The following is a 21,976-nucleotide window of genomic DNA, read 5'->3' on the forward strand; positions in this document are numbered from 1 at the left end:
TGTGGGAGGTGAGAGTTCTTCTGAACAGAGAAGAAAAAATAGTCACTACTTGGCTCTCACCAATAAGAAAAAAATGTGTGAGTTTTTTGTTTAACTTTTTATTCAGGCAAAGTTACAATAAAACATTGATATACTACATCATACATTACTTATTATATATTCAGGATCAGGTTAATATTCAAAGAATCTGTCTAGAAAAACATTTTTCTATCTACTATTTTATTTTGGAGAGTAGCTTTGGCCCAACCCTTTACAACTTCAGATATCTACACACAGTCAACACCAAGGAATTTAGGCTAAACTAAGATAATATTCAGTAAATACAATGAACCATTTTCATCATTTTTGGTGTAAACCCACCAAATTCTATGCAGTTACCGAGGATGAATCTGACCTACTGAGTATGTTTTAATTATAAAGAGTGATCTTAGCCTCAAACTTTGAGAAACTGCACTAATTCCCACTGATTAATTTTTGCATGTTTCACTGTAACACTAGCCAGGAGGACTGGAGCTGACTTGCAGTTTCACTCAAACTATGCTCAGACAGCAAATCAAAGATTCCAGGACAGGTTTGCTCCTTTACTCCAAAGCCCTTCGTGATTTTGTTTTTTCCAGGCGAGAGGAAGACAAATTTTTAATTTATTTATTTATTGGTTTATTGGAGGGTTTTTTTCTCACCACAACACAAAAAAATGCCACAAATCTCTAAAACAAAAGAAACATTTTGACTCGTCCAACAGTATGCAACATTCCAGCTTGTCAATTTAGGACTAGACAGTCTAACCACTAGTGTATTATTTGGTCAACCCAACCCTCATAATTCACATTTATAACAGCTACAACATTTAAATACTTTTCTTTATAAAGGAAATAAACCAGGTCAAAAACTATGTCTGACTTCTGTGAAAAGAACAAATCTGAAGTCAGTAAGTTGTCCACAGCCAGCCAGGAGGTTTAACAGTAGCACACACTAGCATTTAGGACATCAAAATTAAAGAGTCAGTCAATCCTTTACTCCCCAGAGCAGTAGGGGTTGGACATGATATTAGCATCTCTTATGGAAAGTTTCTCCCACTGCCTCAACTGGTTGCAACTGGGCACAGAATGTACCTAAACATCCTCGGGTTCACTGTAAGGGACTCACAATTAACATGGGGGACCCTGTCCTAGAGGTTGTTCCTGTTAGAGGGGACAAAGACAAACATTTCTTAGAAGGGAGGAGTAACGGGCTTGCCTTTCACAAAAAGCCAAAATACCACCCTGGGTCAAGGCTCCATAGCATAGAACACTTCACAAGTGGAATTGTCCCAGGCTATGTACTAACTCTGCACATCTGCTGAATGCCCCACACCAAAGTGCCCAACTTTATAATCCACCCCAATTGGCTCAGAAGTCCCCAGACATAGTAGTGTGATTGCACAACCACAATTCCACCAACAGGGGGCTTCAGTCTTTGTTCCACTGGGCAGAGACGTGAGATTTTAGGCAGTAAATCTGACGCAGGATTTTTAATTTACCAGTGGCCGTGTTTTACAAATACTTAAATCCCCACAAACCCTTAAAAGTCACTGCAAAATATAAACAAAACCTCTACAAAGAGAATCCCAATGATAAATAAATATAATAGAGAGCATGGGAAGAAAAAGTCTTTATATGCAATCAGTTTTGACTTTAATAGGCTCACTAAATAGTCCCTAGCTCCTCACATTATTCAAAATAATGTAAATTAATACTTTACATCAAAACAAGAGAGACCCAAAAAAGCAAGGCACTGAACATAAGAATGGCCATACTGGGTCAGACCAATGGTCCATCTAGCCCAGTATCCTGTCTTCCAACAGTGGCCAACTGTTTTTCTGGAAGAGTAGAAAGAGCAAAGGGGGTAACATAACAGCATGAAGTCAGTGACCCATCTGTACTAACATTTTTCACAATGGAAGAAAAATAAACCAACAGTAATTGCTTGCTCTGATATTTTGAAAAGAAATGGGATTTCAAGTTTCTTGAGTTGAAGAGACTTAATAGTGCTTCTGGTGAGATGCAACAGAGGGTCCTGTGGCACCTTTAAGACTAACAGAAGTATTGGAGAATAAGCTTTCGTGGGTGAACGCCCACTTCATCAGACGCAAGTGAGATGTGCTGCTCAAGAGTTAAAGTAATAAAATAGAAGGACGCATGATTACATGAAATAGGTTATATCACTGCGTGCAGTAATTTTTTCATCTTATTTCCAGAAGTAAACAGAGAGTCTCTTTGAAAATGTTCTGTTACTTCTTTCAACCCCAGCTGTTGTGATTGACTATGTTTAGGTGCCATCTGGTGGAAAACCTGTGAAACTGTAGTTCAAAATATACGTTTACCTAAGAAAGCTAAGTTCAAGGGCAATTTTCACAAAGCCCTACTCTTCACCCAGATTTCTAGTGGGCGTTATGGATGCATGATGAGGTTGAGGAATCTACCCAAGATCAGTGACTAAAGAACAAACATTTTGGTGGTCTGATATAAGCCAGGGTCATCAGTGGATAGCAATCTTAATATGCAAGTATATACATACACTGGGCAGTTGAGTAAGAAAGATGTTTAATGGACTGGATGGTACATGGATTGGTAATTGGATATCAAGCCTGTTACGTCTACGTCAGGGGTCAGCAACCTTTCAGAAGTGGTGTGCCGAGTCTTCATTTATTCACTCTAATTTAAGGTTTTGCGTGCTAGTAATACATTTTAAAGTTTTTAGAAGGTCTCTTTCTATAAGTCTATAATATATAACTAAACTACTGTTGTATGTAAAGTAAATAAGGTTTTTTAAATGTTTAAGAAGCTTCATTTAAAAATAAATTAAAATGCAGAGCCCCCCGGACAGGTGGCCAGGACCCAGGCAGTGAGAGTGCCACTGAAAATCAACTTGCATGCCGCCTTCAGCACACGTGCCATAGGTTGCCTACCCCTGGTCTAGGTCATTAGCTTGAATCCAGCCCATAAAAAACAAGATAAAATTTATGTCTGAAGAGCGCTGTACAATAATTGTTACCATCTTACAGCTTTTTAATGGCTTATATGAATGACTTTTGGTCTCAATCCTGTTCCCAGTGAACGTGTATGCATAACATCATACACCACTACCAAATTTGGCATCCTTGTTGGCTCTCTCAGCAAAGTGGCAAGAACTGAATGAGCACAACAATTAGGAACCCTCTCACCCATAGAAGATGGTCCTCCCAGGTCAGGTTTAAGGCACCTTGATATGGATGTACAGTACTGGTCCTGGGGATAACTGAAGGACTTCACTTAGCAAGAACTGTCAATCCAGCACTAATCTAACACACAAAACATGAAGTTCCCCAACTCTAGAGAAGAAAGCAGTACTGGGGTCGCTTGCACTGATCTTATTGACTGGTTGTGGAATGGATTTGCACGTTAAGGGGAGATTGCCTGCATGTAGCTGCTATACACAAAAGAGAGGAGGAGGGGCTGCTCTGGATTTAAAAGCATGAATAAACCACTTTCATCAGTCCCAACTTCTGAGCTCACCAAGGAGGTTTTCATCGCCCGAAGACATGTGCTCTAGTCAGGTGTAGCAAGGAACAGAACACATTTAGAGGCACATGGTTTGTTGCCCTCACAACACACTGTATTTTATTTTAAAGGAGTCTACTCTAACCTGATGCTTTAATGTCCTTTAGAAAATCATTTCCTAGCAGTCTCCTGGATAAATCATAGCTTTGTGTCAGTACACAGAGACTCCTGTTACAAGCTAGTTTAAAACTCAATGTACTGTAAAATATTATCCATAAGGAACAGGTGGCTGATTTAAAAACAACAAAATATTCAAAGGCTGGGGACTGGGACAGATTAATCTGTACTTTGGGCCACTGCAAGTGAAATCACCTAACTTGTCATCTGAATGTTTGACTCCAAGTTTTGTTGGTCTCTTTTTTCTGAGCTTTGCAATCACACGGGGGGAAAAGAGTATTTTAAAACACTTGAATTTCTAACATTTTCCAAACTACTGACACAGCAAACTTTGTGAGAGGGAAGAAGTGTTAAAATTCTGGACCTCTCTGAACATTTATATGGAAATCAGCACGGATATTTAATATCCTGGATCTAGACCTACATCTAGATCTCTTTATAGAATTAGCAGTTATGCACTGGAAGAAGATGATTCTGCACAAAACTAAAAAGTGGTAATGTTATGATGACACAACTAACAGTGACTGAGAAAAGGGAAAGCAATTCTATATTAACCTTCCCCAGAAGGACTACAGTCTCAGAGGTTGTTCCACCGAACATTAAGAAAAAATCCTGGGCTGTCCTACACATTCTTTTCTTGAAGACAAGCTAAATGGCTTGGTTCTCTTTCCATGGTCTGTGCCAAACATGCTGTTCATACACACACTAATCTACAAATAGACCTCACCATACACTAGGACTACAAACACGCCATCATAAACTACAGCTCCTAGCCTGCCCATGCTCAACTGGACTGGTTCTCAGTAACTAAAGCCACCAAGGGCTAACCCAACCCCTCACCACTGAGAGGAGAGGATGTTCCAACCCACCCTGTGCACAAAACTTTAAGATTTGTTTCTTAAAGATTCACTATCCCCCATCCCTTCAGTTAAGTTCTGAAAAAAGCTGTCTATCTGAGACATCCAACTAGTGCTCCAGCCCCACAAAACTTAATACCCCTAATATTTCTATGGTTAACACACATTGGCAAGGGGGCGGGGGGACTAGCATTCAGGTATTTTCACATCATAAAACTTTCTCCTCTTCCAGCCCCACTTACAGGACATTTTTAAAAGAAAAATCAATAATGCAAGTCTTTTAATATAAGATCTCATGTAAATTCATCAATCCCAACATTTATTCAGAACAGACTGCGATAAGGAAATTGGGGACAGAGTGAGTCATATGGCAGTCACACAGAGAACAACAGATACACCAAGGAACAGAAAAAATAAATTAGCATGTTATTAAAGTGTATGTGTTCAAATGCATCCATTTCTCCCAGGATGAAGTGAGTCACCTATGCATTCTTTACAGTTAGGAATTCAGCAGGCAGTGTGGTGATATTATTAAGATGTCTGTTCATGGACTGGTATATATTTTTGGAAGTTTTCGCACCAGGACAGCCCATCTCCTATAAAATAGGCTCACATCACTTATGCTGCCAATATACCATTTCTCTTACCAAACTGTCTGCAAAACTAATCACATGTTCATGGTAGGGACACTTTATCCTGCCAGTTTTAATACTGCATGCATCCTTGCAGGATAACACTGCTGATCAGAGGGGTCCCTTTACTGTATAAGGTCACCAAAACACACCCAGCAATGGAGAGAGATAGGCCAGTGGAGAATACTTTGTTGAACTATTACTGGTCCTGAAGTTGTGTATTTTTAAATAGACCATTACATGGTCAAATACTGGATTTGTCTCCACACATTTCCTGTATCCCTTGCCCTTCTGAGTCATGTGTTTTGTTTTGACTTATGCAAATAGCAAGCTATAGATGTGGAATCACCACTTCAACTGCATTTCAGAAGACTCTGCAGGGATAAGGGGTGGTTTCAGGTGGCTCACCCTGCTATTTACTAGAGTGCCTCTCTCAAAAGTGGCTGGACCTTATTATAGAAAAGGGCAATAAAAATGATTAGGAGTATGGAAAAGCTTCCATATGAGGAGAGATTAATAAGACTGGGACTCTTCAGCTTATTAAAGAGAGGACTATGGATATGATGGAGGTCTATAAAATCACGACTGGTGTGGAGAAAGTAAATAAGGAAGTCTTATTTACTCCTTCTCATAACACAAAATCTAGGGGTCGTCAAATGAAATTAATAAGCAGCAGGTTTAAAACAAACAAAAGGAAGTACTTCTTCATACAATGCACAGTCAGCCTGTGTAACTCCTTGCCAGAGGAAGTTGTGAAGGCCAGACTATTCAAAAAAGAACTAGATAAGTTCATGGAAGACAGGTCCATCAATAGCTATTAGTCAGGATGGGCAGGGATGTAAAACCAAGACCTTCTGATGGTTGCATGCCTGTTACACCTAACGAGCACACTGGTGTTGCTCTGGTATTGTCCCTGAAGGTGCAATCGGCACTACTGACTTAGCAGGCTTATTCTCCATACCCGATATCTGCCATTTTCAATTTGAAGGTAGGACGTGCAGTAGTTGTTACTGCATATACACCACATGAGGCAAGACCTGATGCTGACAAAGATGCTTGTTATGCCATGCTAGAAGACATTGTATCTAGTATATCACTCCAACTCCATATTGTCATCTTAGGAGATATAAACATGAGGCTATATCCCCCAAGGATCTGTACTGGGACCTGTGCCGTGCAACTTATTCATAAATGGAAAAAGGGGAAACAGTGAAGTGGCAAAGTTTGCAGGCAATACTAAATTACCCAAGATAGTTAAGTCCAAAACTGACTGCGAAGAGTTACAAAGGGATCTCACAAAACTGGATTATTGAGCAACACAATGAAATTCTAAGTTGATAAGTGCAAAGTAACATTGATATGTGTAAAGCACACTGGAAAATATAATCCCAACTATACATACAAAATGATGGGCTCTAAATTAGCTGTCATTTCTCAAGAAAGATCTTGGGGTCATCATGGATAGTTCTCTGAAAACATCTACTCAAATGTGCAGCTGCAGTCAAAGGAAGCTAACAGTGTTACAAACCATTAGGAAAGGGATAAATATCATAACATCACACATAAATGGTGTGGAGAAAGTGAAGAGAGAAGTGGTATTTACTCCTTAACAGAACACAAAAAACAGGGGTGTTACAATGTAATTAATAGGCAGCAGGTTTAAAACAAGTAAAAAGAACTACTTCTTCACACAACACAGTCAACCTGTGGAACTCAATGCCAAGGGACGTTGTGAAGGCCAAAAAGTATAACTGGGTACAAAAAACAGATAAGTTGACAGAGGATAGGTCCATCAATGGCTATTAACCAAGATTATCAGGGATGCAATACCATGCTCTCGGTGTCTCTAAACCTCTGACTACCAGCAGCTGGGACTGGATGACAGGGCATGGATCACTTGATAATTGCCCTGCTCTGCTCATTCCCTCTACAGCAACTGGCACTGGCCACTGCCAGAAGACCGCATACTAGGCTAGATGGATCATCGGTCTGACCCAGTATGACCATTCTTATGTTCTTAATTGGCCAGGAAAGAGGTGGATTTGAACTGGTACTGGAACCACACAGCTTACAGGAAGAGAGATCAGATAATGATTCACATCTACTAGAATATGCTTCCACAAATGGACTATTTTTAATGGCTATCTGGTTTCAGCACACAAATTGCCAGAAGTATAAATCTCAATATCCAATCCATATAGAATGTACGTGTATTTAAGAATGTATTCTGGAGCAAGATCAGCAATCATTGAATCCTAACAACAATGTTCTGTTTAACAAAGTTCCAGAGAAGGATATCTATTGCATTGAAACACTTCAATGTTGATAAGAAGCATGATGAAGTGATCGCTAACAGATATGCGATTTTCAATAAATATTTTATATTGGATGACCAGCTGTCTACTGTGACAAAGAGTGGACTGTATTTTGGGATTCTATCAGAGACTGTGGGAGAACAACTGGGACTAAGGAGAATGAAAAAAGCAACATTGGATCACAGATCATAGCATCAAATTATGGGAGAGAAAAAAAAAAAAAGAGGTGCAGTGCAGAATGGATGCACTGGAAGGTCAGATCAAGTCAGTGAAGAGAGGAGGAAACTGATAAGGAAAAGATATGTCATGAACGAGCAGTTAAGAGAGCCCTGTCAGAATCATCATAATCAATGGTGGAATGATATGAAGCAGTGTATTGATCTGAAAGACTTGACCATAAATGTGTATTTGAGACACCGAAGCTCCTAACTGTACGTCCATTATTGGAGTTTTCACCAGTTTAAGAACAGAAATGGAGAATACTGCCAGGATATTAACTTAAGCACTAAAATGAGCATTTTTGTGAATTAATGAGCAGATCCCACCAAAACACAGACTACAACTTACTCCAAAAAATGAACCCTGATAAAAGCGGCTGCAATCAGCACAGTCGATACTGCTATGCCAGCACGGGCTGCCTGAGGAGTTAGCGTGCCTTGTGGAGAAACTGTATCATGATACAATTAGCAGTGTGAAGGTAAATAGTTATATTACACACTTTTTTTTGTACAATCAGGAGTTCACTGAGAATGTGTTCTCTCACTAATGTTATTTAATATTCTAATAGATTACCTGACAACAGTGCTGACTAAGGCCAAAGTAGCTGTGAAATTTAAAGATTAAAGATTAATCTTTAGAGGATCTCAAGTAAGCATACAATTTTGTCTTACTTGGAGAGACTACTGACCCACTATAGCCAATGCTAGAAGAGATGTGAAGAAGTGCAGAATCTATGGGACTTAAGATCAATGGTGATAAAACCAAAGTTAAGCATGCCTCCTATAAAGCAGAAATGAATGACCAGTAGATACTGCATGTAGATGGCAAGAACAGTGAAGGGATGAACAGCTTTATCTATCTGGGTAGTCAGTTGACAGCAGGAGGTTCTATATCTGAAGAAATCATCTGCCTTGCATCAATAGCATTTCAGCATCTTCAAAGACCTCTGTTTGGGCAGCAGGATGGGCTTGTCTTCACTACCGGGGAAATCGACGCTGCTGCAATCGATGCAGCGGGTGTCGATTTAACAGTCTAGTGAAAACCCGCTAAATGGAAGGCAGAGCACTCTCCGGTACTCCAGCTCCCCAAGAAGAGTAAGGTAAGTCAACCAGAGAGCATCTCCTGTCGATGCAGCGCAGTGAAGACACCAGGGTAAATCGACCTAAGTTACATCGACTCCAGCTACATTATTCACGTATCTTGAGTAGCATAACCTAGGTCGACTTACCCCAGTAGTGAAGACATTCCCTAAGATACGAGTGACACAGTGATCACAGTAGTGATGACAACTCCATTATATGGAGCAAAAACATGGCTGCTAACAGGTCAGGAGAAGAAACAAAAAAGTCAAAAAGTTAGATTAAAGTTAGTTCAGCGTCAAAAGTTACACCACATTCTTAATATCTGTTGGTTTCACTTTGTCATAAATGAGGAGATACTTAGACTACCCTGGCAAGTTGCAGTCTTGCACCAGTTGAAAACAAGATGACTGCAACAGTGAGGTCATGTCCAACGTGCAGGAGATGGTACACTTTTACAGAAGGTTTATTGAGCTGAGATCGAAGGAAGCAGAGCACAAGGCTGGCCACAAATAAGGTTGGAAGAAATAATTTTGGAGAGATTTCAGAAGCCTAAACCCTCCCACATGAACTTTGTCTTTTGGCAATAGTCAAAGTTCTGCCATCCATGTCTCGCACGCATACAGAAAAATGGAGATGACCAATGCATGCAGCAGTTTCAGTTTGGATTCCAAGGAGATGTTCTTATTCCTCCAAATTGGCTTTAGCTTTGCCACTGCTGCTGTTTGCGCAGTTCTTGCCCAAATTTCTGCCTTGTATCCTTCATTAGTGATGATTGCCCCCAAATACTTGAACTGTTTCACTGTCTCCAGCTCTTGTCCACTGACAGTGATATGTGAGCTGATCCCATCACATTTGTCTGTCATCAGCTTGGTTTTCTCTGCACTGATTTCCATGCCATATTTTGCGGAGGTTTCATCCAATCGTTTCACAAGGTTGGCAAGTTCATCTTCGCTGCCTGCCAGGCCACCAACGTCATCAGCGAACCAAAGATTTGAGATTGTTCATCCCCCAATGCTGACTGTGCATTTGTGATCTTCTAAGGCATCAGTCATTATGCGCTCCAAGTATATGTAGAACAGTGTGGGCGAAAGAAGGCAGCCTTGCCGGACTCCAACAGTGGTGAGAAACCACTATCCTATTGTGCCATTGATGAGAACAACAATGCTGGCCTTGGCATACAGTTGTTTAATGGTAAGAATAAGCTTACGACCAACATTGTACTTCTTCATGGTTGCCCAGAGAGCTTCGCGCCATACTCTGTCAAACACCTTCTTGAAGTCAACAAAGACATGGTAGATGTCCTGTTGGTGTTGTAAGTACTTCTCACATAGAACACAAAGGATGAAAATCTGTTCTGTGGTACTTCTTCTGGCACGAAAGCCAGCCTGTGCTTCAGCTATGATGTTGTCTGCTTGTGGCTTCAATCTGTTCAATATGACTTTCAACCTCACTTTGCTGGGATGGCTAATTAAGCTTACAGTCCGGTAATTTTGACAATTGCAGGCTGCCTTTCTTTGGCAGAATGATGATTAGTGACTGGGTCCATGTGGAGGGCCATTCTGCCAGATCTTGGTGAGTACATCTATTACTATTTCTCCTCCAAATTTCATCAATTCGGCTGGGATGTTATCAATACCTGTAGCCTTTCCGTTCTTGAGTGATTTCACAGCTGCGTCCACTTCTTCACGCAGTATTGGAAAGTCATCCTCCTCTGTTGAATCTGGACTGTCTAAGACACTAGAATCTCCATTTGTCTGCTGGTTGTATAGATTAGAGCAATAGTTTGTCCACCTATTGGTGATGTCTCATTCTTCTGTAAGACTGTTCCCTTGTTTGTCTTGAATTGTGTTACCTTTGGTCCATCTTTCCTTCGTCAGATCTTTTACAGCCTGGAAGGCTCGTTTGCTATTTTTATTATTGATACACTCTTCAATTTTAGAGCATTGTTTTTCAATCCATATCTCCTTGGCCACCTTCATTCCTTTCTTGATCTTTCTGCCAATTGCTCTGTATATATCAACTCCCTCAGTGCTGTTCTTGTCTCTCTTAAGTTCTCTTCTAATGTCACACATTTGTAGTATTTCATTTGTGACCCATGGTTTTATCTTCTTATGATGTTTCCCAAGGATGTCCACTGCTGCCTCATTCATTACAGCGTTGAAATTGTTGGTCATTGTTTCTACATCTTCCTCTAGAACAAGCAGCGGGGCAAATTTTCCACAGATCATTGCTTGGAACGACTCTGCAATGTTTTGGTCTCTGAGTCTTTCTAAGTCAAACTTGGTTCTGGTGAACTTTGGCCTGATGATTTTCCTTAGCCGCAGCCAAAAATTTAGCATCACAAGGTCGTGATCACTTCCAATATCAGCACCGGGGAAGCTCCTCGTTTTAGCTCTGTTAATCCCAGAACGAAATCAGTTTTGCACCATGATGTAGTCGATCTGGCTGTGATGTAGACCATTAGGAAGGCGCACACACACACACAAAAAAAAAAAAAAGAATTTGAAAAACAGCTAGCCAAAGACTCAAAAAGTAGCAGCAAAAATATTTTAAAGTACATCAGAAGCAGGAAGCCTGCCAAACAACCAGTGGGGCCACTGGATGATTGAGATGCTAAAGGAGCACTCAAGGATGATAAGACCACTGTGGAGAAACTAAATGAATTCTTTGCATTAGTCTTCACGGCTGAGGATGTGAAGGAGATTCCCAAACCTGAGCCATTCTTTTTAGGTGACAAATCTGAGGAACTGTCCCAGATTGAGGTGTCATTAGAGGAGGTTTTGGAACAATCTGATGACTTATTACTGTTTAATTTATCTGGACCAGATGGTATTCACCCAAGAGTTCTGAAGGAAATCAAATGTGAAATTGCAGAACTACTAACTGTGGTTTGTAACCTATCATTTAAATCAGCTTCTGTATCAAATGACTGGAGGATAGCTAATGTGATGCCAATTTTTAAAAAGGGCTCCAGAGGTGATCCTGGCAATTACAGACCAGTAAGCCTGAGTTCAGTACCAGGCAAATTAGTTGAAACTATAGTAAAGAACAGAATTGTAAAACACATATATTAACATAATTTGTTGGAGAAGAGTCAACATAATTTTGTAACGGGAAATCATGCCTCACCAATCTACTAGAATTGTTTGAGGAGGTCAACAAGAATGTGGACAACGGGGATCCAGTGGATATAGTGTACTTAGATTTTCAGAAACTCTTTGACAAGGTCCCTCACCAAAGGCTCTTAAGCAAAGTAAGCTGTTATGGGATAAAAGGGAATGTCCTCTCAGGGATCAGTAACTCATTAAAAGATAGGAAACAAAGGGTAGGAATAAACGGTCAGTTTTCAGACCAGAGAGAGGTAAATAGTGGTGTCCCACAGGGGTGTGTACTGGGACCAGTCCTATTCAACATATTCATAAATGATCTGGAAAAAGGGGTTAACAGTGAGGTGGCAAAATTTGCAGATGATACAAAACTACTCAAGACAGTTAAGTCCCAAGCAGACTGCGAAGAGCTACAAAGGGATCTCACAAAACTGGGTGACTGGGCAACAAAATGGCAGATGAAATTCAATGCTGATAAATGCAAAGTAATGCCCATTGGAAAACACAATCCCAACTATACATATAAAATGATGGGGTCTAAATTGGCTGTTACCACTCAAGAAAGAGATCTTGGAGTCATTGTGGACAGTTCTCTGAAAACATCCACTCAATGTACAGCAGCAGTCAAAAAAGCTAACAGAATGTTGGGAATCATTAAGAAAAGGATAGATAATACAACAGAAAATATATTGCCTCCATATAAATCCATGGTACACCCACATCTTGAGTACTGCGTGCAGATGTGGTTACCTCATCACAAAAAATATATATTGGAATTGGAAAAAGTTCAGAAAAGACAACAAAAATTATTAGGAGTATGGAGCAGCTTCCATATGAGGAGAGATTAATAAGATTGGGACTCTTCAGCTTGGAAAAGAGACAACTAAGGGGGATATAATGGAGATCTATAAAATCATGACTGGTGTGGAGCAAGTAAATAAGGAAGTGTTATTTACTCCTCATAACACAAGAACTAGGGGTCACCAAATGAAATTAATAGGCAGCAGGTTTAAAACTAACAAAAGGAAGTATTTCTTCACATAACACACAGTCATCTGTGGAACCCTTTGACAGAGGCCTTCATAACATCCAAGACTATCACGGGATTCAAAAAAACTAGATAAATTTATGGAGGATAGGTCCATCAATGGCAATTAGCCAGGTTGGGCAGGGATACTGTCCCTAGCCTCTGTTTGCCAGAAGCTGGGAATGGCCATAGGGGATGGATTGCTTGAGGATTGCTGTTCTGTTAATTTCCTCTGGGACACCTGGCATTGGCCACTGTTGGAAGACAAGACACTGAGCTAGATGAATCTTTGGTCTGACCCAATATGGCCGTTCTTATGTACCAAACCACATACCTAACCAGTGCCCATGCTTCCATATTTGACTGAAGATGGCATTAAAGTTCAGCATTACAGCATGAGTTAGAGGAGGTTAGCATGTGTATTGTGTGTCTTTGTATGCTGGAAATGGATGGAAATTTTCTATCTGAGTTGGAGAGTCTGTTATATTAATCATACTAATATAATGCTTATCTTATCCCTATCCTCCAGCGTATCTACCACTCCTCCCAGTTTAGTGTCATCTGCAAACTTGCTGAGGGTGCAGTCCACACCATCCTCTAGATCAGGGGTCGGCAACATTTGGCACGCGGCTCGCCGGGGTAAGCACCCTAGCGGACTGGGCCAGTTTATTTACCTGCTGACGTGGCAGGTTCGCCGTCCCGGGCCAATGGGGGCGGCGGGAAGCGGCGCAGGCCGAGGGATGTGTTGGCCGCGGCTTCCCGCCACCCCCATTGGCCCGGGACAGCAAGGCCGCAATCAGCCGAACCTGCCGCGTCAGCAGGTAAATAAACTGGCCCGGCCCACTAGGGTGCTTACCCTGGCGAGCAACGTGCCGAACGTTGCTGACCCCTGCTCTAGATCATTAATGATGATATTGAACAAAACCAGCCCCAGGACTGACCCTTGGGGCACGCCACTTGATACCGGCTGCCAACTAGACATGGAGCCATTGATCACTACCCATTGAGACCGACGATCTAGCCAGCTTTCTATCCACCTTATAGTCCATTCATCCAGCCCATACTACTTTAACTTGCCGGCAAGAATACTGTGGGAGACCGTATCAAAAGCTTTACTAAAGTCAAGGAATAACACGTCCACTGCTTTCCCCTCATCCACAGAGCCAGTTATCTCGTCATAGAAGGCAATTAGGTTAGTCAGGCATGACTTGCTCTTGGTGAATCCATGCTGACTGTTCCTGATCACTTTCCTCTCTAGGTGCTTTCCTCTAAGTGCTTCAGAATTGATTCCTTGAGGACCTGCTCCATGATTTTTCCAGGGACTGAGGTGAAGTTGACTGGCGTGTAGTTCCCCGGATCCTCCTCCTTCCCTTTTTTAAAGATGGGCACTACACATTAGCCTTTTTCCAGTCATCCGGGACCTCCCCCACTCACCAGGAGTTTTCAAAGATAATGGCCAATGGCTCTGCAATCACATCCACCAACTCCTTTAGCACCCTCGGATGCAGCGCATCCAGCCCCATGGATTTGTGCTCGTCCACGTTCTCGACATCCTCTGTCTGAGCTTTAAAGTTGTTTGCCACACTTCAAAAATGTGTTTTAACACAGGAGTTTATCATCCCCCCGGATGATCCTATCAATAATTTTTTTAATGACAATTTTTTTAAATTAAAATCTGATTTATTTAAATTAAAGACAGGTTTATTTTTAAACAATAAACCTATTTAAAATTAAATTTGAAACTGATAACCCATGTTAAGGGCTAAACATTATGAATCTATTAAAATAATTTAAATTAAATACACAAAATATTTAGTATATCTTTGCTGTCGAGTTTTAAAGAAAGTCAAACAACTAAACTGATGGAAGTCACTGGCTGAGCACCTGGAACCAAAGTTTGTTGAAAATGCTAAATTGTCTTTTCAGAGAAGTAGCCTCTTCTGCAGATGCAGAGCAAATACCTTTTTCATTTCAGTTTATTCAATTCAATGACTAGGTCATTCAAAGTTAAGAAACTAATTGGCAGCTGAAAAAGCAGGAAATCTTGTTTTCCCTTCTAATCTATGAATAAAAAGTAGATGTGAGAGGATGAGATCTACTAATTCTAAAATCTTAAAGGATGTGGTGATCAGAAAGTTTAATTTACTAACCACAGATAACGTTTCCTTTGCTTAATAAAATGAGTTTTAAATTCAAAACGTTTCAAACAACTTTTTTTTCTTATGTTTCCAGCACATGTAAGTTTTCTTTACTAAAAACATGCTGTTTTTGTGCAATTGAATTTGAATTTCCATCCAAATAGAGCTGTACACCAATCACAAGTAAATTAACCATCTAGTAAATAAGAAATGCATAATACATCATTTTCTAACATATAAATGTAAAAAATTAAGAATCTGCATAAGTGTAAGTTAAGCAATATAACTGCTTAAATAAATATGACTAAATATAATGTAGACCCCTGGTTAGCAAAAGGAAGCACCAAATTTAATGTAAAGGATATATAGAGTTACAAACCAACCTGTTTTAATTGTTACCAATGATGAAACTCAACCTTCCTTTAGGAAAATAACCAAAAAGGACAAATGGAAAACATGACTAAAAATGATAGTTTAAATCAAGGTTTCCTGCTTAGTGATTTAAATCACTGATTTAAAACAATCCACCCTAGGATTATCTATGAACAGCACATGTTCCTTCCTGTGATTCATGCAGGCTTCATGTTCTTCCAGTTTGGGCATCTTCCAATGTCATTAATACAGTTTTTGAAATTGGAGCCAGTACCAATATTTGTTTTAGCTAAATGTACAGGTGCCACCCTGAATACAGAAGTATTCTCATATAATAAGAGCAATACCATACTTAGGTTGTATTTGGTTGGGAAATTGTTATTCCAGATATCTAGGTTTAGGACAAGTACATTTTATTAGAGCATGAGCAGGAAGTAATAAGCTTTGCAAGTTCCCCCTTGGAATTATTCCTACTGTTTTAAGAAATTAAAGCTCTACTTTTATATACCCATAAAAATATTTTTTCTTTATCTTCTGGTAAAAACAGTGCATGTTTGTGTACAATTTTGTATATCACTATAGAATAATAAATGGTAAGAGGATTTAGTTTATTTCCAGCCCAGCTGCTTGATCCTACAATTATCATATATACTCGTTCATAAGCTAAATTTTTTTAGTAAAAAAGGGAAGCACCAGAGAAGGGGGTCGGCTTATGAACGGGTATAAAGAGGGAGAGGTGGGACACAGCCCCTCCCCCCAACAGAGGGATCAAGGAGAGGCAGCACAGCCAGCAGAGACAGAAGGGAAGAGGCGGGGCCAGAGTCTCTCCGCTTCTGGCCACGCTGCTCTCCCCCCAGCCTCTGAAGCAGCTGCAGCTCCGCCCGGCCCACCGGAGAAGGCTGTGGCTGCGCCGCCTGGCCCGCCGGAGCAGCTCCAGCCAGGCCAGAGATCCTTCCCAGGCCCTCCCCAGATAAGGTGGGAAGGGATGGGGAGAGTGTGGGGGTCCCAGGCTAGGGGTGGGGTCATGTGCATGGTGGTCACAGGGGTTACTCCCCTGACTCCCAGCTTCTCCCCCCCAAAAAAATTTCCCCACCAGTTGCTGTCCCAGCCCATCATGGTAAGCAGCTGGCGCACCAGGACACTTTGTTTACTTAGGTTTACCTCCGTGCCTGCGGACGCTCGAGGTAAACAAACCATCTCGACCCACCAGCGGCTTATTCTGATCACCAAGGAGCCAAAGTTTGCCAACCCCTGAATTATAGGGTCGGCTTATGAACGTGTGTAGAAGGTTCGTGCCAGGGCTCGACCCTCCTGGGCAGGAGGGGAGCCACACCGACTCACTACCGGTGGAATAAACAACCAGTTAGTTCAGGGCTCAGGACCTCAGGCAGGGGCTGAGCAAACAAACAGTTAAGGAGCTCAGGCCCTTTGGGGCAGGGGCTGAGCAACAATACACAGTTAAGGGGCTCAGGCCCTTTGGGGCAGGGGCTGAGCAACAGTACAACAGTTGGGGTAAGCCCAGGCTCCCACACCTGAGCGTTGGGTGAGGGGGAAGCCTGCCACCCACGAGCAGGGGTGGCAGGGGGGGACGCAGGCCCACCCACTCCACTGCGTCCCAGCCCGGGGCCCTAGCAGCGGCCGCTGCGGGTCAGTGGGGTGTCCTGACCGAAACACACTGACATCGGCTCATATGTGTCTGCAGCCTGACCAGGGTCGGCTACCCCCGGGCTACTTCCAAGTCCCCCCTCAGGGCCTACCTCGTCCGTGGCCCCGGGTCCAGCATGGGTTCCTCTCGGCCGGGGCTTGGTGGCAGGTCCGGCAGCTCCTCGGGGAAATCCGGGTAATTGGGCTCGGGCAGCTCCTCCGGGTAACAGCAGGGGCAGAGGGGCTCTGGTGGCGTCTCGCCTTCGCAGTTGGTGCGGGGGAGTTCCAACGGCTCCTCCCAATACCGGGAGCAGGAGGGCTCCAGCGGCTCCTCCTCGTAGTGGGCTCGGGGCAGCTCCGGCCAGTTAGGGCAACGGCCTCGGAGGTCTCCCGGCCGCGAGCTCCCAGCCACCCGTCTGCTCCCTGCGGTGGCTGGGGCCTCACTGAGTTCTGGCGGCCGGCTTTTATACTTCCTGTCCCGCCCCTTGACTTCCGGGGGGCGGGAACAGGCGGCGGAGGCTCCGCCCACTTGGGTGTCTGTAGGGGCACTCCCTCTGCTGGGCAGGAGGGGAGCCACACCGACTCACTACAACAGGTTATAAAAATTTTCCATTTTTACTTATCCATATTGGGGAGGTCGGCTTATAAACGAACCGACTTATGATCAAGTATATACAGTATATCATAATCCTGTTTATGTATTCTGTGTGTTGCTATGGCAACAAATGCACTATCAGTCCCAAACACATTGCATATGCCAAGAGTTACAGGATAGCCAATCAAATAGGAACTCAGAGGGGGGGGAAATCCAAAACTTTGACCAACTGAACTATCTTATTTTTACTGAAAATTGCTCTCCATTACTGTCATTCACATAGTCAAGGCCAAAGCAATTCCAGTTTACCAAACAGAAAACCAGAATCTACGCTTTCAGAAAAGTAGGAATGTTAACCCCATGTTTTGTCCAGTCTGGGGGTGGGGTTCTATATCTTTCAGCTATGACTATTATAAAACCTTTCCTTAAAAACAAAAATGTGAACCCATAAAGCTGCTACACTAGACTGCTTAGAGCCCACACCTAGGAATTGTGCCAGATATAGCATAGCTGGTCAAGAGAATCTTATAATAAATTCAGATTTTAACTTGTTCCTCATTTATCTGAGAGCCTCAATAAAACCTCATACACAATCTCTGGTAGGAAAGGATTACAGCAATCTATTTAAGAAGCTAATTTGTATGTATCACTGACTTAAAAATATACCCATAACAAGTAATTTAGAAACTCACTCACCTGAAGATATTAATAAAGGTTTTGTTGGAAGAAGAGACATTTTTCAAAAAGTTTTACACTAGCAACACAGGAAAGACCAACAGTTTTATTTTCAGAGGTGCTGAGCATCCGCAATCACTATGATTTCTAGGAAAGTTGCCGATACTTCGCATCTCTGAAAAAATCAAGTCTCACGTTTTAACAATAATGCAAATAAAGTCTGTTAGTAAATTTGAATGCAGAATTCCCGTTAACTTTGATGGGATTCTGCTCATGGAAGAATTGCAGAATCAGGCCCCAAACAGGTATGATAGTGAATGATTGTCACGTTTCTTACTTCACTATAAATGCCTGAGCTAAAACACTAGATAATTAAAATTAGCTTGTTTTCCCATTGTGAATGTTTCAAGACATAACTACCATACAGAAGTATAATAGCTTGATATTGTGTGTAACAAAAACACAAGATAAAAGTAGCCCTGGGGTAATTCTTAGCTGAAAATACTGACTTGGCAAAAAAGACTATTTTAAATTTGACACCTCGAAACTGTAACTTAGTGGGTAGAAGGAATTTGTATAATTAAAAATTGGACCATGGAGGTGAGACAGTACTCTTGAGGTCATTTAATGTACATATTCCATGGAATTAATGCATGCATACCACTAGAACATATGTTATGCACCAGTTCAGATATTATGAAAGACACTAAAGATATGGGGTATTACATTTTATTTCCTTTGGGAATATTTTTATTTTATGTGATTGATTTTCTCATTTCCCTCAACACAAGCAGTGCATTGTAAAAGGTACTTTTGTGTATGTTCAGAAGCTGTAGACAGTAACTTTTATAATTCATAGGTTAAAGCCAAAATGACTGAGCTATGACATCATTTACCACAGATCATGCCAGGTTCAAGCATGTTAGTAAAATCAGTGGGGCAATGGACACAGCAAAACTTGGCACCAACACTTGGAAGATGTATTGAGAATTAAGCCCCACCTTTTCGCATGATTGTCAAGACAGCAGCATGTTTTCTGTATTTATCAGCAATTGACATTACCTGAGCAGTGAGACAGAGCAATTTGCTTTTCTGGGATCATTATATACCTCTAGTAATTGTGCCACTTATCTGTTGACATAACTGCAAAATATTATGATTTAAAATGTCCAACTATGAGGAATATACTTATAGTAATAAACGATAAAGAGGCTGAACACAGAGGGCAGAGGTGCATGCTGTACCTTCCGATGAGGGAGAGAGTATGGCTTTTGTAAATTTTAGTCTCATAGGAAGACCAACTGGGATTAAGAGCAGTAAACAATATGAGAATTGTTGAGTTCCATGAAGGCTCATCTAAATTTTGACTCAGTGCACATTCTCACCCCCGGATACTAGACCTTTTGCAGAACTCACTCATTCAGCTTGTTGAAAAGAAAAAACTTCTCCAACACAAACATTTCCCAAACAGATGGGAAAAAGAAAAGAGTTGCCTACTATGTAAAAAAACCCAGAAACATTAACACAAACAAGAACCAAAAGAATATCTGTGGGTCACACCTTGCTAGGAATCCGAAAATTCTCAACAGGACTGAGGTCATGAACGTTCTCCTGTGGACTTTTGAGACCCTTAAAAAAGAAATATAACAGTTAGTTAAGCTAGTCAATTCTATACATCTTGCAATTAAACCATGTTAAGATCTTATTTGTAGGGAAAAATGTAAATACAATAGCTTTAACAAACATGATTACAGGATTGGGGCCATAACCTGCATCATGTCAAATATTTCAGTGGGACTAATAACATGGGTAATTTATTCAAAGTATTTGCAGGTTTGGGATCAGAGCCTGCACCACATCAGTCAAATTCATGAACAGCAAAGAGATTAGCATTTCTTTACAATTAATACTTACTTTCTATTGTACCATCTTGTCAACTCCCACGTCTGTTATTCAGTGTTTAAAAGGCAAATGCAACTCAAAACATAATGTACCCTATTCTGCTAGTTTGATGAGTTAATGGCATCAAAAAAATTTAATTCAAATTAAGTGCCACCTTTTCTGTAGCATAATTATCATTTCTGTATAATGGAACACTTAACTATTTACCATATAAAACTGTTAAACTTTTCCCTTTATATTTATTAGCGGGGAAAAAAACAGTACACTCCAAATTTTAGCAATTATGTAATTATTGTTTCTTTCAAAGAATTTTAATCATGGAAACAGATGATGTTCTTATGATGCCGAGATTTGATATAGGATACAGGCTGTATCATCCAGCCAACTAATACATAAAAGTTTATTAAATGTTAAGCATGTTAATCATTTTAAAATGTGACAGTCTAAAAGGCACACTGACGGCACGTATCTGTTCCCAACGTGTCTTCTGAATCAGGCCTGGTTAACTTTCTGACAAAAAACTAGCTTTTACTACTATCAGAAACACAGAGGCAACATGGAGACAGAAAAGCAAATAGCATTCTGTTATTCTGCATGTATAAATTCTAACGGTGCATGCACAAGACTGAGAGCAAGGAACTCCCAAGTTTTAAACATGGCTCTGACACCAGCTGCCTCTGAGGCCTCAGCCAAGTCACGTAGGGCCGAGTTTCAGACATACTTATCTCCCAAAACTCCCATTGACTTGTACCAGAGATATGAGTCCTGAAACTCTCTGAAAGTCGGGCATTTAATGTCTGTGCTTCAGTTTTTCCATCTGTTAAAGGGGTCTTTGTGAAGTTCTTTGAGACCCTCAAATGAAAAGCATTGTATAAATGCTAACTAATATTACATAATTTCTAATAATGCTGAAAAATGCTTAAGTATGAATTTGCAATGAGAAAAATCTCATTTTCATTTAAAGCAGACAAATTTGACACTGATGAAGTCTCTGGCAGGGAGTAAACAGATGATTTTTGCTAAGGGCATCATTTTTCTACTCACTATATTTTTAAAATGTTTCACCTTCCAGGTTGAAAAAAACATCACTTTTTGCGGGTTTACTTGTCTGATTTTATTATGAACTTTGGAAATCCAAACACATCCTCCACCTCAATTGCCCTCACCAAACAAAAGCATTCACCATCTCAATGAGGCCAAGACTCAAAATATCAAGCAACCCAAAATGGTAGCTGAAAAATAAGAAATTCAGATATCCATTTTACCCCATCGTTATTTTTAGCAGCACTTACAGTGTATCACAGTGGTTCTCAACCAGGGATCTGGGAGGCCAGGGGTGACGCGAGCTGGTTTGAGGGGGTCCGCCAAGCAGGGCCGGCATTAGACTTGCTGGGACCCAGGACAGAAAGATGAAGCCTGGCCGTATGGGACTGAAGCACAGGGCCCCAAGCCCTGCTATCCGGGGCTGACACCGAAGCCTGAGCAACTACACTTTGCAGGGCACCCTGTGGCATGGGGTCCCCAGCAATTGCCCCGATTGCTACCACCTAACACTAGCCCTGGCTTTTATATGCAGAAAAACAGTAGTTGTGGCACAGGTGGGCCGTGGAGTTTTTATAGCACGCTGGGGGGGCCTCAAAAAGAAAAAGGTTGAGAACCCCTGGCATGTGACACCATGAGGAAGTTCTTATTGAATGTTAAATGAACCCCAAGCTT

The 21,976-nt window shown here is 41.3% G+C and overlaps 1 protein-coding gene across 5 annotated transcripts in view; it reads right to left on the minus strand.

Moving 5' to 3' along the window:
* The window catches only part of VPS50 (VPS50 subunit of EARP/GARPII complex), a 178,278-nt gene that overhangs the window by 153,752 nt on the left and 2,550 nt on the right, over positions 1-21,976 (minus strand). For 4 of the 5 annotated variants that reach the window (XM_026649456.1, XM_026649454.1, XM_026649455.1 and 1 more), the window contains exon 2: positions 19,919-19,987. In XM_026649456.1, the coding sequence (XP_026505241.1) occupies positions 19,919-19,987 (69 nt within the window). Of the gene's footprint in view, positions 1-19,359; positions 19,421-19,918; positions 19,990-21,976 lie in introns of those variants that run through there. The other variant, XM_026649457.1, reaches the window with a different exon arrangement.

Source organism: Terrapene carolina, unplaced genomic scaffold (genome assembly GCF_002925995.2).
Source record: "Terrapene carolina triunguis isolate 2854851 unplaced genomic scaffold, T_m_triunguis-2.0 Scaffold84, whole genome shotgun sequence".
Lineage (NCBI taxonomy): Eukaryota > Metazoa > Chordata > Testudines > Emydidae > Terrapene > Terrapene triunguis.